Consider the following 12,970-nt stretch of genomic DNA (forward strand, 5'->3'; position numbering starts at 1 on the left):
AGGTTTCCCTTTCGTTCCCCAGCCCCCAGGCCCTGCTCAGAACCTGACCCCCCCCTCGTGGGGGTCTGGGACCACAGCTCTCCCAGGAGGCCCTGGGGGGTGTGCTGGGCTGCTAGTGGGGGCGGTCTTCTGACTTGTGCGCTGGGCTCCCAGTGCTGGCCGGCCACGTGTCTGCCGGTCTGGGAGGGCAAGCCCACAGCGCCCCGACCGGCACAGGTGGGCAAATTGGCCTGCACCGCGTCCCTCTAGGAGGGGTCGCAATCCCGTAGCCCAGATGGTCCCCGAGGCCAGGCAGAGTTGCCCCCCGCCCCCAGAGCTGGCTGACGGCGGCGGGATGTGGGTGAGCTGCCCCAGGAAGAGTTCACACTGGAGGGAAAGGCAGGGGACCAGCTTACGCTTCGAGGGCCCGGCCCCGCCCTCGGCCCCGCCCCCGTTTCGGAGGCCTCGGCCCCGCCCCTGCCCCCGCCCCTGCCCCCGCCTAGCGCGGCGCTGGCTGACCCGGCTCTGCGTGTTTGGGATGGCCCAGGCTGTGAGTCCCCGCGTGGCCGCCGGCGCTCTGCTGGCAGCCAAGCGCCTGCTGTGTTTTCTCTGTCTCCCTGCAAGCCCAGCCTCCCCTGGAACCGAGCGGGGCTCACGGGGCGGCCGCTGGCCATGTGCGAGCGGAGCCAACAGGAAATCAAGCTGTGGCCACGAGGGACGACGCTCGCTCGCTCGCTCGATCTCCCGCTCGCTCGGTGGGGAGGGCGGCGCACGGGGTCGACAGTGGGGTCAGCCCAGACCCCGCTCAGGGTGATGAATCCAGGCCGTAAAACCTGGGCGCTGGCGCGGGGGCCTGGCCAGAGGGTGCCTTGGCCCACGCGCCCGGCGCGCCGCCAGGCTGGTGTGTGTGTGTCATGTTCTGGGAGACGGGCCTGGAGCGGGAGCCGTGTGCTCGCTCCGCCGGACGGCCGCAGGCGGGGCGCAGCCTCTCCCGGGCGCGGCTGCAGCTCCCTGCGAGGGCCCCCGAGGCGGGCTCGGGCCTGTGGTTCACAGTGGGCGGCGCGTCCTGGGGCTCCCCCGCGAAGCTCCCCCCCATGCCCCGCTCCCCATGTCCCCCCGGCGGGGGGCCTGGCCGCTGCAGGGCCAGACCTTGGTGTCCTGGAGCCCCTGGGATGACTAGCTCTGAACTGCCGTCTCTTCATCTGGAAAATGGAAGAAACAGCACTCTTGTGTCTCAGGGCCCTGGGGGGGCCTGGAGGGAAAAGCCCACGGCCCAGCGCCCGCAGCAGGCTCTCAGGCCCCAGCCTGCTTTTGGGGGGGCACAGGGTGGAGAGAAGGCTGACCCCGCCCGACCATCCCCCGCCTTGGCCTTGGGGCCTGGCCTTGCTCTCCGAATGCACTGTCTTCTCCTGACCACGGTCCTCAAGGACCAGGCCCCGGGGAGGGCAGCTACCTCCAGGTCTGGGGGTCACAGGGCCGGGGAGTCCAGGGCCCTAACCAGGCCCAGGAAGGCAGACCTCCATCAGGCTGTGGGACCCTGGCAGGTCCCCATACCACCCCAGGTTCCCCTTGCTCCTCACCTGCCTCGTCCCTCCAAGCCGGCAGGTGCGGACCGCTGCCCTGTGAGCGCCGGTCTGAGTTGGCTGCTGCAGTCCTTACACGGGCTGGTCAGTTTGGCCCGCAGACCACGTGCCGTTGTGGAGGGGAGGAGTTTCAGTCCCCTTCCTCGGGAGAAGCTAATGCTGCCGTCTGGTCTGGAGAAAATCGGGGTGTCCCTCTCCATGGGGTGGCTGCCAGGCATAGAGGCACCTCCAGGCATGGGTGGACCGCCGGGGTCTAGGCCTGCCTTCCCACGCCAGGGATGGGAGTCTGCCTGAGACCCTGCTGGGCGCTCCTTCGGGAATGGGGGGAGGGGCCTGGGAAAGCGGCGGGGGCTGCCTGGCAGTGGGGGGGCTGCCGGGCGGGGGCTGCCCAGGGAGTGGCTTCTGCCCGGTGACGCCGTTCTCAGCCTAACACAAAGACAGCCCTCGCTTTCCTGGGGGGCTCGGCATCACTACCCCCTGCTGCTCCTGGGCTGCAGCGGTGTCTAGGGCAGGCTGGGGTCTTCATGGGGGCATGTGCGAAGGCCGTGGGGCCGAGGCCTGGAGACAGCAGCAGGGTCCTGGACCCTCAGCCCCGCAGGCCCGGCTTTGCCGTCTGCTCTAGGCAGGCGGGGCTGCGGTCCTGTCCTGGGACGCCTCCCTCCCCAAGGGCCAAGGAGGCCTTCTGCAAGGTGCATGTGCTCAGCATTCCCGCGCCGGGGGAGCCTCTTGCTGCCGGCTGGGCCCGCCCCCGCCAGTCCCGGCTGATGGGGCTCCAGCCTTGTCTCCATCCGTGGGGAAGGCAGCGGGGACTGACAAGTGCTCCTATCACACCCTTGGGCCCAGCAGGAAGGAGGGAGCTGCCAGGTCTGTGGGTCCCTGGGGGGAAGCAGGAACGTGGGAAGTGACAAGCCTTGATAAGGCCGCTGCGGGCTCCGGCGGGTCGGGAGGGCTGTGAGCTGACCGGAGCCAGCTGTGCAGTCCTGTGGTGCCGGGCTGGCGGCGGCGGTGGGGGGGCGCGGTGGACGGCGAGGGAAGCTGCCAGGGGCCCTCAAGTGGTGCCCACGGTGGGGCTAGGGGTCCCCCGCTTCGCCTCTGACCGAGGCCAGAGAGGTGGCCCGGGAGGCTCGCGGAGTGCCAGGGGCCCAGCCTGAACTCGGGCCTTGTGGGGGCAGAGCTCACGTCTTGTTCCCAAGAAGGTCCCGACTGGGCCTCCCCAGGCCAGGTCCTCCGGCTGGCCGTCCTCCGCCGCCTTCCAGGCAGGATGGCGAGGTTTCCGACGCGGCGTCTGCGGCGGGGCCTCCCGGATCGGAGGTGCTGAGAGTGAAAAGCTTTCATTTCCTGCCTCTGGCTGAGTTCATTGCTCTAGTGAGCAGAGTCTGGCAGGTATGTTCTCAGTTCAGGCCAAGGCAGGAACAATAATAACGAGAGCTTTCAGCGTCAGCAGCAGAGCCAGCCGGTGACAGAGACAAGAGGCCTGCCCCCGGGCCCGCCGTGACCTCCCAGGCCCGGCGCCGGGCAGGCTCCCAGGAGGAGACCCCCAGGTGGGCTGTCTGCAGGCATCGGGGCTCCGGGCACCCGCGGCCTGTTGCGGCCCTGCAGCCCTAGGCCGGCGTGTGGGTGACACAGCAGGACGTGTGCGTCCGCAAGGCCGGCTCCCATCCCCGAGCCCGACTGGGCGCCTTCCGCCGGCCGCCGGCCTCCCAGTGGGGCTCTCCTGCTGTCTGTGTGTCTTGGCTGCGTCGCATCTCTGTCCCCTCTGTCACGACAGCTGCGCTTTCCCTGCCAGGCCCGTGACTCCACCTCTTCCCCAGGCTCCCCTGACAGGTGGGGAGGGGCTGGGCTGGGCCTCTGCCCCCTCAGATCCTCATTGCTCCCAGGGTCTGGCCATAGCCGTTCTGTTGTGGGGAGGGGTGATGGGGGGTGGGGTGGGTGGGGATCAGCAGGCTGCAGAGGGAGGAACGAGCCATTCCTCCTGGCGAGGAAACGAGGTGCCTGTGATAACAAGGCCCACGGGGTGGGTGCCTTGGGTTTCAGGTGGGGGCGGGATGCTCAGCAGCAGGGGCCGATGGCTGAGTTGTGGCAGAGCTGGGAAGTCCTGTGGTCTTAGAAGTGGCCTCTCTGCACTTTACGTGGGAGGCAGCTGCCCCTGAGCTCAGCCTGGGCAGCAGGGGGCCTTGGGGACCTGCGGGGTGGCATGGGTGGCCAGCCCTGCTTGTTCCGGGCTCGGGCACCTGGGGAGGGAGTGTCAGCGCTGGCAGGCTAGTGTCCTGCGACCGGGCTCGGCCTTCAGGTGGAGCGGGCGGCGGGAGGGTGGCCAAGGGGGTCCGGCGGGCCGTGGGGGTTGCGGGGAGCGGGCCTAGTGCTGTGCTCGGGGGTTCGTCTGCTTGGTCCTTCTGCTGGGTTGGGTGTCAGCCAGGGCCCAGGCCCATGGTGTCGGCCGGTCGCCCCTCCTGGCCCCCACCCCTCCCTGGCCTTCCCCGCCTGTGCACCGGCAACCCCCGCTGGCCCCAGGTATGCTCTGGCCAGCCAGTCTTCGCCACCTTCGCCTCCCTTCTACTCGTCCAAAGGCCAGCTCGGGCCCACCTCCTCCAGAGACCCTCCCGTCGCCCCCCCGCCCGCCACCTCCGCCCCTCTGGGTGCAGCGCGAGCCCAGAGCTGTCGGCGTGTCCCTCGGCGGCCACGGCCACCTGGCCGCTTGGAGGCCTCCTGTGAAGGCTAGGTCTCGGTGGCCGTGCCCGCGGCGGGGGCCGTGCAGATCCGTGGTGGGGGCCAGGCCCCAGGGAGCCACAGAGAGGGCCTCGTCACACGCGCACACAGGCGCACACGTGCTCGGGACGCCGCCAGCTTGGCTCTGGGCCTGGCCCGTGGCAGCGTCTCCCCCGGCAGACCAGGCCACGGGCTTTCTGGCCGGGTCCGGGCTCTGGACGCCGCCAGCCGCTGTCTCCACGGAAGGGCTCGTGTGCGGAGGCGGCCCTACCTCGGGCTCTCCCGGGGGCGCGTGTGTGACTGACTGGGAGCACCTCCCCGGTTTCCACCAGGCCCCGCCGAGGGCTGGGCAGGCAGGGATGGCCGCGGGGCTCTCGGAAACGACGTGGTTTTCATTTTCCTTCCTTCGGCTTGGTGAGGAGCTGAGGCGCGTAATGGGTTTACCATGAGGCTGACGCGGCGTGGCCCTGGAGGCCAGGCCTGGCCCTTGGCTCCCGAGGCGGCTGCCCTGGCACGGGCAGGAGGGCCGCTCTGGGGGCCGGGCCACTTGGTCTCCGCGGAGGCCGGGTTGGCCGTGCGCAACCCCAGGTTGAAAACCGAGCCCTGCTCTGGGCTGGACTCGGAACATCAGTGGTGGAAACGGCCAGGCAAGGCACTGTCACCTGGGGACCAGAGGCGGCGAAGAGGGCTTAGGGTTCAGAGGCCTTGGGGCCCCCATGGTACAGTGAGGAGAGGCCTGATCGACAGGAGCCTCCCTCCAGCCCCTTCCCGGCCTCTCTCTGGGCGACTGGGTGGCCTGCGGGGGCTGCCTGACGCTGGCCTGTCCTGCTTGTAGCCCTGCCCCTGAAGATCGCGGACGGTAGCCACGCCGCTTCCTCGGCTTTCAAGGCTCAGCTACCTGCCCCGAAACCAGTCACGTGACCCTGCCGGCTTCAGTGGGAGGGGGCAGCGGTAAGGAGCATCGCGGCTCCTTCTTGGAGCAGGTGCCTGTGAGCACTGAGGGGCAGAAGGGACAGAAGGAACAGAAGCCACAAGGAGGGCGGGCTCTGCCCAGTTCCGACTCCTGGCCCGACGGGCCCCGAGACACAGCAGTTCTGCCCTGGAGTTGCGCTGTCGGGGGCCTGCGGGGGGACAGGCCCGGCGCTGAGCAGGGGACGTGGAGCCTGGGGGGCCACATGGGCCCTCGCCCAGCCTGGGTCCTGGCAGAAGGGCCCTCGGCCCCTGAGCTGGAAGAGGAGGGGGGGCCAGCCTGGCGGGGGCCGGGGGGCAGCCCCTTCTGCTGACACAGACATTCCGCGTGTTTCTGCATCAGAAGGCATTTCCCCAACAGCTTCCAGACCCCACAGCCACCGGCCTGGGCGCGCCTGGCGGCACCGCGGGAGCCCGCGGGTGGCTGTGGGCGGCATCTGGCTGCAGCGTGTTCTGCACTTGCTGGGCTGCTGTCCCCGCAGCCATGCCACAGCCCGCTCACCCGGCCTAAGGGGGATGGAGGCTCAGAGCCGCCTGCACCCCAAGTCCCGAACGTAACCCTCAGTTGGGTGGGGAGACATTGCTGCGCCCCAGAACCGTGTCTGGCCCCGAAACGGTGCTCAGGCCTTTGCTGAGGGGGAGGCAAGAATGCACGCGTGAGCGAGGGCCGAGGTCTGACGCCAGAGCTTCCTAGAGCCCTTTGCCCAGGGTCCCGCTCAGATGCCGAGGCCCTCGGCTGCCCGGCCTGGAGGAGCCCCGCGCTGGGCTGAGGCCGACAGTCCAGGGGTGACAGCGGCCAGGGCCAGCGGGCCAGCGGGACAAACCGCTCTTGCTCCTGCAGGTTCTCTGCCCCCCCGCCCACCCAGAGCCCGCCCACAGGGAGACACAGGGATCCAGGGGGACCCTCGTCTCGAGGAGCCTGAAGGAGGTGGCCCAGTGAGGGAGGACTGGGTCTCCGTTAGGCCTGGTCCCCTTGGCTGCTGCCCAGGTCCAGGGCACCCTGCTTCTGGGGCCCCTTCGGGACGGAGTGAGGGTGAAGGGTGGCCCGTCTGTGAGGGGCGGGGGGTGGGGGAGCGGGGCAGGAATGAGGGGGGGGCCGGTGGGGCCGGTGAGCGGGCAATGCAGACACTGTGTGCCGAGGGGTCCCAGGGTGGGGCGGCAGGGGGCCTCTCAGGCCAGCGCGGGTGGCGCCCTTTGCCTGTGCCCGCCGGAGTGCGCGGGTGCCTCGGTCTCACCTGGCCCCCTGCCCACGGGCCAGTCGAAGGCACTGAGGGGGGAAGGACCTGGCGCTCGTTCCGACCGTCTGGCCTTTCAGGGGCCGGGGGCCACCTCTGCCGCCCCCAGCTGCGCCTGCTCCACCCCAGCCCCGCCCTGTGCTGGCTGCTGGGGGCTGGGGCCCCAAGCAGCCATCCCTGTCCCCGGAAGGTCAGCCCTGGCCCCCACTGGCATCTCCACCTCCCGGGGCTCCACTTGGGTGGGTCAGTCCCAAAGGGCCTGCCGCTTCCAACCCTTGCAAACGGGGCGCAAGGAAAGCCCACCCACCGTCTCCACGAAGCCCCAAGCTGCTTCTCTGCTTTGGTTTCTTTTCCTTGTTGGCTCTAGGAAGTCACGTTTGTGTATGGATGTGCCTGTCTGCACGGTTGGTTCTGTGCGTGTCTCGTGTGCATGTTTGCACACGTGGGCCTGTGTTTGTGCACGTGGGTCTGAGTGTGCGCGCGGGGCTGCCTGTGTGTGCGCCCACGGGTCGGGGCACCCTGCGGAGGAATGCGCCTGGCGGCAGCGCGCGAGGGGAAACCGCGCGGCTGTGGGGGGCGGGGGCGGGCCGGGGGCGGAACCGGGGGCGGGCCCTCCGGTCGAGGATTTGGCCTTTACCTGCGGGGGGCGGAGGGAAAGCTGAGAACTTAAAGGCGACGGGCAGGACGGCTGGGCGGGAGCAACTCCCGGCGGCGGCGGCGGCGGCGGTGGCGGCGGCGGCGGTGGCGCCGAGCACAGCCGAGCGCAGCCGAGCACAGCCCAGCGGCGGCCGCCTGTGCGTGCCCGCCGGGCCGGGAGTGGGAGCCGGGAGCCCGCCGCTGTCGCCATGGAGGCGTCCTGGAGCCGCAGCCGTCTGGCCGCGCTCTGGTGCCTCGGGCTTTTGGGGGGCCTGGCGCGCGTCGCGGGCACGCACTACCGCTACCTCTGGAGGGGCTGCTACCCGTGCCACCTGGGCCAGGTCGGCTACGCCCTGAGCGCCGGTGACGGGAGACCAGGTGGGCGCCGGCGGGCTCTGCGCGGGTGGTGAGACTGGGTGCCCTGCTCCGCCGTGCGTGTCCTTTGTTTCCTCTTTTTAAAGTTTGCGCCGTTTGCTGACAACCTGGAGGCTGGAGGGAGGGGGCGGGGGCAGCGTCCACCGAGCGCTGAGTCTTCAGATATCGCGTCCCTTCCTGGGCCGGCTGTGGGGGCCGCTGACAGCAGGGTGGTCGCTTGACCAGAGGGAAGAAAAACATTCCCCAGCCTCTGCTGGTGGGCCCAGCACTGGCAGCTCCGGGGGTCAAGCCAGATGCAGGCTCAAGGGAGGGGCCCCTGGCCCCCTTGAGCAAGACCTCCCCTTCCGGGGTCCTCGGATCCTGGGCCCCTTGGGAGTCACGTGCACGTGGCAGGTGCTGTCCTTTCTCCTGCCCCCCATCCCCAAGCCTTGGGCGCGTGGTCTGCGGAGGGGGTCCCAGCAGCCCAGGGGAAGCGGGTACACCCTGCCCTGTCCCCAGAGTTCGGACCTGGTACCCCTGCCAGCCAGCCTCGCGGCAGGAGGCTCCTGGGAGCTCGGAGCCAGGTACTCGGGTGGGGGTGTCGGGCCGGGCGCCCAGCGAGTCATCGCCTGGGTGCCTCGGGGCAGCAGGCCCTTCCGGGGCCCTCGTGTGGCTGTGGGCAGTGGCCCCCGGTGTCCTCGGAGCCATGGTCACTGCTCAGCTGTCCCCGGGCCAGTCCCTGCCGCCCGGAGCTGCAGGCCCCCGACGGTGGCAGGCTCCTGCCTCTCCTGGCTTTGTCGCTTGGCCAGCTGGCGCCCAGGCTCGGTCCCCAAGAGGTGCCCAAGGCCAGGCCAATGCCGCCGCGCCGCGACGGGTGGCACTGAGTGCCGCGAGACCGTGCAGCATCCAGACTCTGCGGGTGGGGCAGGGCTCCGGGGAGCCGGGAGGCCCTGGTCGGAGGCCTGCTGGGGCTTGCGGAGGGGAGAGGGGCGGGCCCCCGGATGGCGCGGGGTGCGCGCTCCGGGGCCGACGGCCTGTGGCAGGTTGAGGGGAGCGGGACCGGACGGCCGCTGGGTGGAGCTCCAGCAGGATCCGGAGGGCTCTGTCTCCCTGCAAGTAGGGCAGGGGCTTCAGAGGGGGCTTGTTTTGGGTGGTTTCTGTTGGGGCAGTTGGTTTGACCCTGGCCACGTGGTTCTGGGCCAGGAGCCTGTGTGATGGGGTGACAATTGACAGAGGCCCCACAGGCCTCCGACAGCCTCAGGATGGGCTCCCCACAGCACCACCATGTGCCAGCTCAGCAGACACCACAGGGCCCGCCGGCCCCCCCGGGGACCCAGCCCAGCCTCAGCACAGAGAAGTCGCCCTGTTGCAGTGTGTGTGGCCTGTTTGGGGGTGGCCAAAGCCCCCAGTCACACATCTCAGCCGAGGGCAGTGAAGGACCATGGGATTTTCCTGCCGAGCCCTGGCCTGACAGTTCCTTGAAGTAGCCCCACTCAGGACTCGGTTGCCGCCAGCGTCCGAGACTTCAGTGGCCTGGGGGCACGGCGGCTGCACCCGGGGACACAGGGCCGAACGAGCTTGCCCGGGGCTGGGCGCTGCGCCTGCACGGGTGGGTTTCCTCCCGAGTCTCGGGAAGCGTGGGGGAGGAGGGGCCTGGGGGCCCACGCTGCCGCTGTGTTGCCGGGACAGCGCGGCTGTCGTTTCAGCGTCTCGTGTGCCAATGCCAGGTTGGGGCGCCCCAGGGCTCACCTCGTGCGGCGAGGGCGAGCCTGCGGCGGGACCCAGGGCAGCGCAGCTTCTGGAGCCCGGGGAGCAGCCGCCCCCCGGGATAGCAGACCCCCTGCGGGAGCCTGGGCCGGGCTGGCCAGTCCAGCCCTGCGGTCTGAGCCCTGACTCGCGGCCTCGGACCGGACTCCAGGAAGCAGAGCGACATGCTCTGTGTCTGGTTCCTGCGGCCACTGTGACAAAGGGCCGCCGCCGCCCAGGTCTGGCCCTGTACAGTTCCGGAGGTCGGGGGTCCACCGTGGGCCAGAGGCGGGGCGGGGGGGCAGGCGGGCTCCTCCTGGAGGCCCCGGGGGAACCTCGGCCTTTCCCGGCTCCCCAGCGCCGCAGCCCTTGGCTGGCGGCCCCTCGTCTGCAAAGGCAGCGGGCGGCCTCTTCCCATCTCTTCCTCTGACCCTCCTCCCGTCCCCGTGCGAGGACCGCGCGGTGACTCTGGGCCACCTGGGTTCTCCTGCGGGGTAATCCCCACCGCACAGGCCTCGCCTTCAGCCCGCCTGCAGGGTCCCTGTTGTCATTTCGGGTTAAGACGAAGACCTCTTTGGGGACCATGACTTAGCTGAGCACACTCTCCTTAAAGACCACGGAGCCCGTGGCCCCTCGGGTCGCGGCCGCGGCCCGGTCCTGGGGTCAGCAGCTAGAGGGCCGTTGGGGCCGAGAGCGCCTGCCTCACCGCTGCACGGCCCCCATTGGGGTGGGGCGGGCAGGCTCTAGGTGACTTGATCCTGCCTTGCTTTGGGAGTGAAAGTCTTTTTGATAAAGGGGCCTGCATCCCAGAGCTGGAGGGGACCCCAGCGGGGCACCCCTGGGCTGCCCTCACTGCCCCTCCTCTCTGAGGCAGCCTCAGGGCTTAGGAGGGACCTGGGGGTCTCCCCAGGATGGATGTGGCTTGTGCAGGGGGCAGAGGGTCCTGGAGGTCCCCAGCAGAGCGCTTGGGGTTTGGGCCTCAGCACCTAGGCCTGGGGTGCTGTCCTCAGGGAGGGGCTGGGCCGGACCCCGGGGCGGCGCAGGGCAGCGGCGGGCAGCCCAGTGGGGACGGGCTGTGACCCGCGACCCTGTGTCCCCACCCAGATGTGGACGAGTGCCAGATGCACAACGGCGGCTGCCACCACAGGTGTATGAACACGCCCGGCTCCTATGTCTGCGAGTGCAGGCCCGGCTTCCGACTCCACACGGACGGCAGGACCTGCCTGGGTGAGGCCTCTGCGCCCGGGGCCCCCTCCCTGCCCGGGCACCTGGCCTCGGCTGTCCCCCACCCTCCTGGGCATGCCCAGCTGCCTGCGGGAGGCCACGGCGCCCCGGCCTGGCCTGGTGTGGGCCTGCCAGCCCCACTCACCTGAGCGAGCTGGGGCTCAGGCAGGTGGAGGAAGAACCGTCCTGAGGGCCCTGCTCCCCCGCGTCGAGGCTGGGCGCTCAGGCCCTGGGCCGGGGGCCCTCTGCAGCCACACCTGGAATCTGCCTGGGAGGCCCAGGTCCCCTCCCTGGGTGGGGGCGTGGCCCCGTGACCTGGGGAGGAGCCCCCGGTCTGCCGTCCTATCGAGAGCCTCCCAACGCGCTGGGAGGCCGGCCTGGGGCAGCTGAGCTGGGCTTCCTGGCCTGGGAGCCTGGGGGCTGGGCTCTGGCCGGTGGAGCGAGGGATCCTGACCCTCTGTTTCTCTCCGGGCTCTTTCTGCCTCGGGGAAGGGGCCCGACGGGGGTGCCGGCCCCTGCCAGTTCTGGAGGGTGATGAGGGAGAAAAGGGGGCAGAAAGGGGAGAGCACCAGGCGCCGCTGAGGCAGAGGGGGGCGGGGCTGGAGGCCAGGAGCCGAGGGTTGAGCGGTCAGTGCCCCCCCTGCCCCCCCCCGGGCTGGCCCTGGACACAGGTGCTGTGGCCACAGGGCTGACTGACCCCCTCCTGCCTGCGAGGCCCCATGGGGGTTGTTCTCCCGGGGGCGGGGTGCCCTTTCCTTCCGCCCTGAAGACCCCGAGTGCGCGGGCGGGCTCCAAGGGCCTGCTGCCTGCCTGCCTGGCTGCTATGTGGCAGGCGGTCTGCCAGCCCCGGGGGGCCCCCCAGCGCCACGCACTCTCACATGTCCAGGCTGCTGCTGGGGGGCGAGGCTGCTGCCCCGTAAAATTTCTTTGGTTCGGAAAGTGGAAACAGATGCAGGAATGTTGCGGTGCACTGCAGACGGAACGCCGGGGGGGCAGCCCCCGCTGCTGCCGGCCGGCGGGAGGCAGGCTTCTGGGAGCCCGCGGCCACGGGCTCTCAGGCCTCGGAGCCCCCGCCTCCCCGGGTGTCCTTCCCACCCCCTTCCTTGGGGGCAGGTTCTCCTTGGGGAAGGGTGTCCGTGGGGCCTGGGCCTCGTGGACACCCGCCGCCCCCTCCCTGCCTTGGTTCCCCCGTGCGGGGCGGGGCTGGGACACACCCTCCCATCTCCCTGGGCCCCCAACTGCGCCGATGGTGGCCTTCAAGGGGACGCCGACGGGGGCGGTGATGGGTGGGCAGCATGCCAAGGGGCAAGTGCCCCGCGGGACTTGGGAGGGTCTTGGCTCTGGGAAGGGGTGCCCCCACCCGCCCGCTCCGCCGCTACACTGGAGCCCCTCCCCGCGACCCTGCCTGGAGCCGCCTGCGCTGGGGCCCCGCGGGCCTCGATTCTCGGTGCTGGGTCATTTGAAAAGATCCCCTGAGTCTGACGCCAGGGCTCCTGGGTCGGGTCGGCATGGGCCGGCCTGCGGCGGCTGCGGCCTCAGCGCCCCCCAGCTCTGCGCACCCAGGCTGAGAAGGTATGCCCCGGGGCCCCGCTCTCTCCGGCCTTCTGGGGGCTGGTGTCCAGCTTCTGGTCCCTGCGGGACAGCGGCTTCTCCCCGAAGCTGGGACTGCTTTCCTGAGGCCTAGGCCTGTGACTTCCTCTTATGACCGCAGCCCCTGACAGGAAGTACACACCATGCCTGCACCCCAGGCCCCCACGGCCCCCACCCGCACCCACAGCCCCCGAACATACACCGCACGTGCGCACCCACACCCGCGTACCCCCCACGTGCTCCTTGCTGTTGGTAGGCTCCCTGAGTCCGGAATCCCTGGGAGCTGACACCTTGGCCGTCTCAGGCCTTCCCCAGGTCTCCCGAGGGTGTCGGGATCGGCGCGGGTTTGTTGGCCTGGGTCCACGGGGAGCTGCCGTTCCAGTGGGGCCTGAGCTTTGCTGAGAGGCTTCTGGAGTGGACACGGGGTCCCCTGGGGCAGAGCAGGAAACCTTTCTCGCTCATGCATCCGCCCCGGCTGCCTGGGGACCGGCCCGGCTGCGGTGGACCCGGCCTGCCGGCCTGGGGGTGAGGGATGGCCGAACCTCTCAGCTCGCCCGTGGGGGCTCCCAGGAGGGGCCCAGGGGAGGGCGGCTCAGCCCGTGCCAGGCTACTGGGCTCTCTGTGGGCTCCCGGGGAGGGGGCTGGACTCCATGCCTCTGAGAGGTGTGTGGACCCTCCTCCTCCTCTGGGCCCCCCAGCGTACAGGGCTTGGGGCGAGCCGGGGGTCTCGTCCTGGGGTCTGAGCCCAGGTTACCCTGGGGCCTCAGCGGACCTTTCAGGATGAGTCAGTGTAGAACCTGGGCCCCCCTCTGCCCCCACCGCCCCCTCCCGGGCCAGCTACGGGCAGCCTGCACAGCTGGAGCGCAGCTGCCCTGGGATCCTCCCCTGGGGCCTGCCGGCATCCTCTGGGGCGGGGGAAGTGCCGCAAGGCCCCCAGGACTGTACAGG

At 70.5% G+C, this 12,970-nt stretch overlaps 1 protein-coding gene across 1 annotated transcript in view; it reads left to right on the forward strand.

Annotated features, from left to right (window-relative positions):
* The window catches only part of MEGF6 (multiple EGF like domains 6), a 73,603-nt gene that overhangs the window by 36,857 nt on the left and 23,776 nt on the right, over positions 1–12,970 (forward strand). The window contains exons 5-9 of the mRNA XM_054583678.1: positions 5,104–5,127; positions 5,599–5,791; positions 6,553–6,662; positions 7,145–7,486; positions 10,313–10,435. Of these exons, the coding sequence (XP_054439653.1) occupies positions 5,104–5,127; positions 5,599–5,791; positions 6,553–6,662; positions 7,145–7,486; positions 10,313–10,435 (792 nt within the window). The remainder of the gene's footprint in view (positions 1–5,103; positions 5,128–5,598; positions 5,792–6,552; positions 6,663–7,144; positions 7,487–10,312; positions 10,436–12,970) is intronic.

This window comes from Pteronotus mesoamericanus, unplaced genomic scaffold (genome assembly GCF_021234165.1).
Source record: "Pteronotus mesoamericanus isolate MK-2021 breed Mesoamerican mustached bat unplaced genomic scaffold, CSHL_Meso_final contig_1193, whole genome shotgun sequence".
Classification (NCBI taxonomy): Eukaryota; Metazoa; Chordata; class Mammalia; order Chiroptera; family Mormoopidae; genus Pteronotus; species Pteronotus mesoamericanus.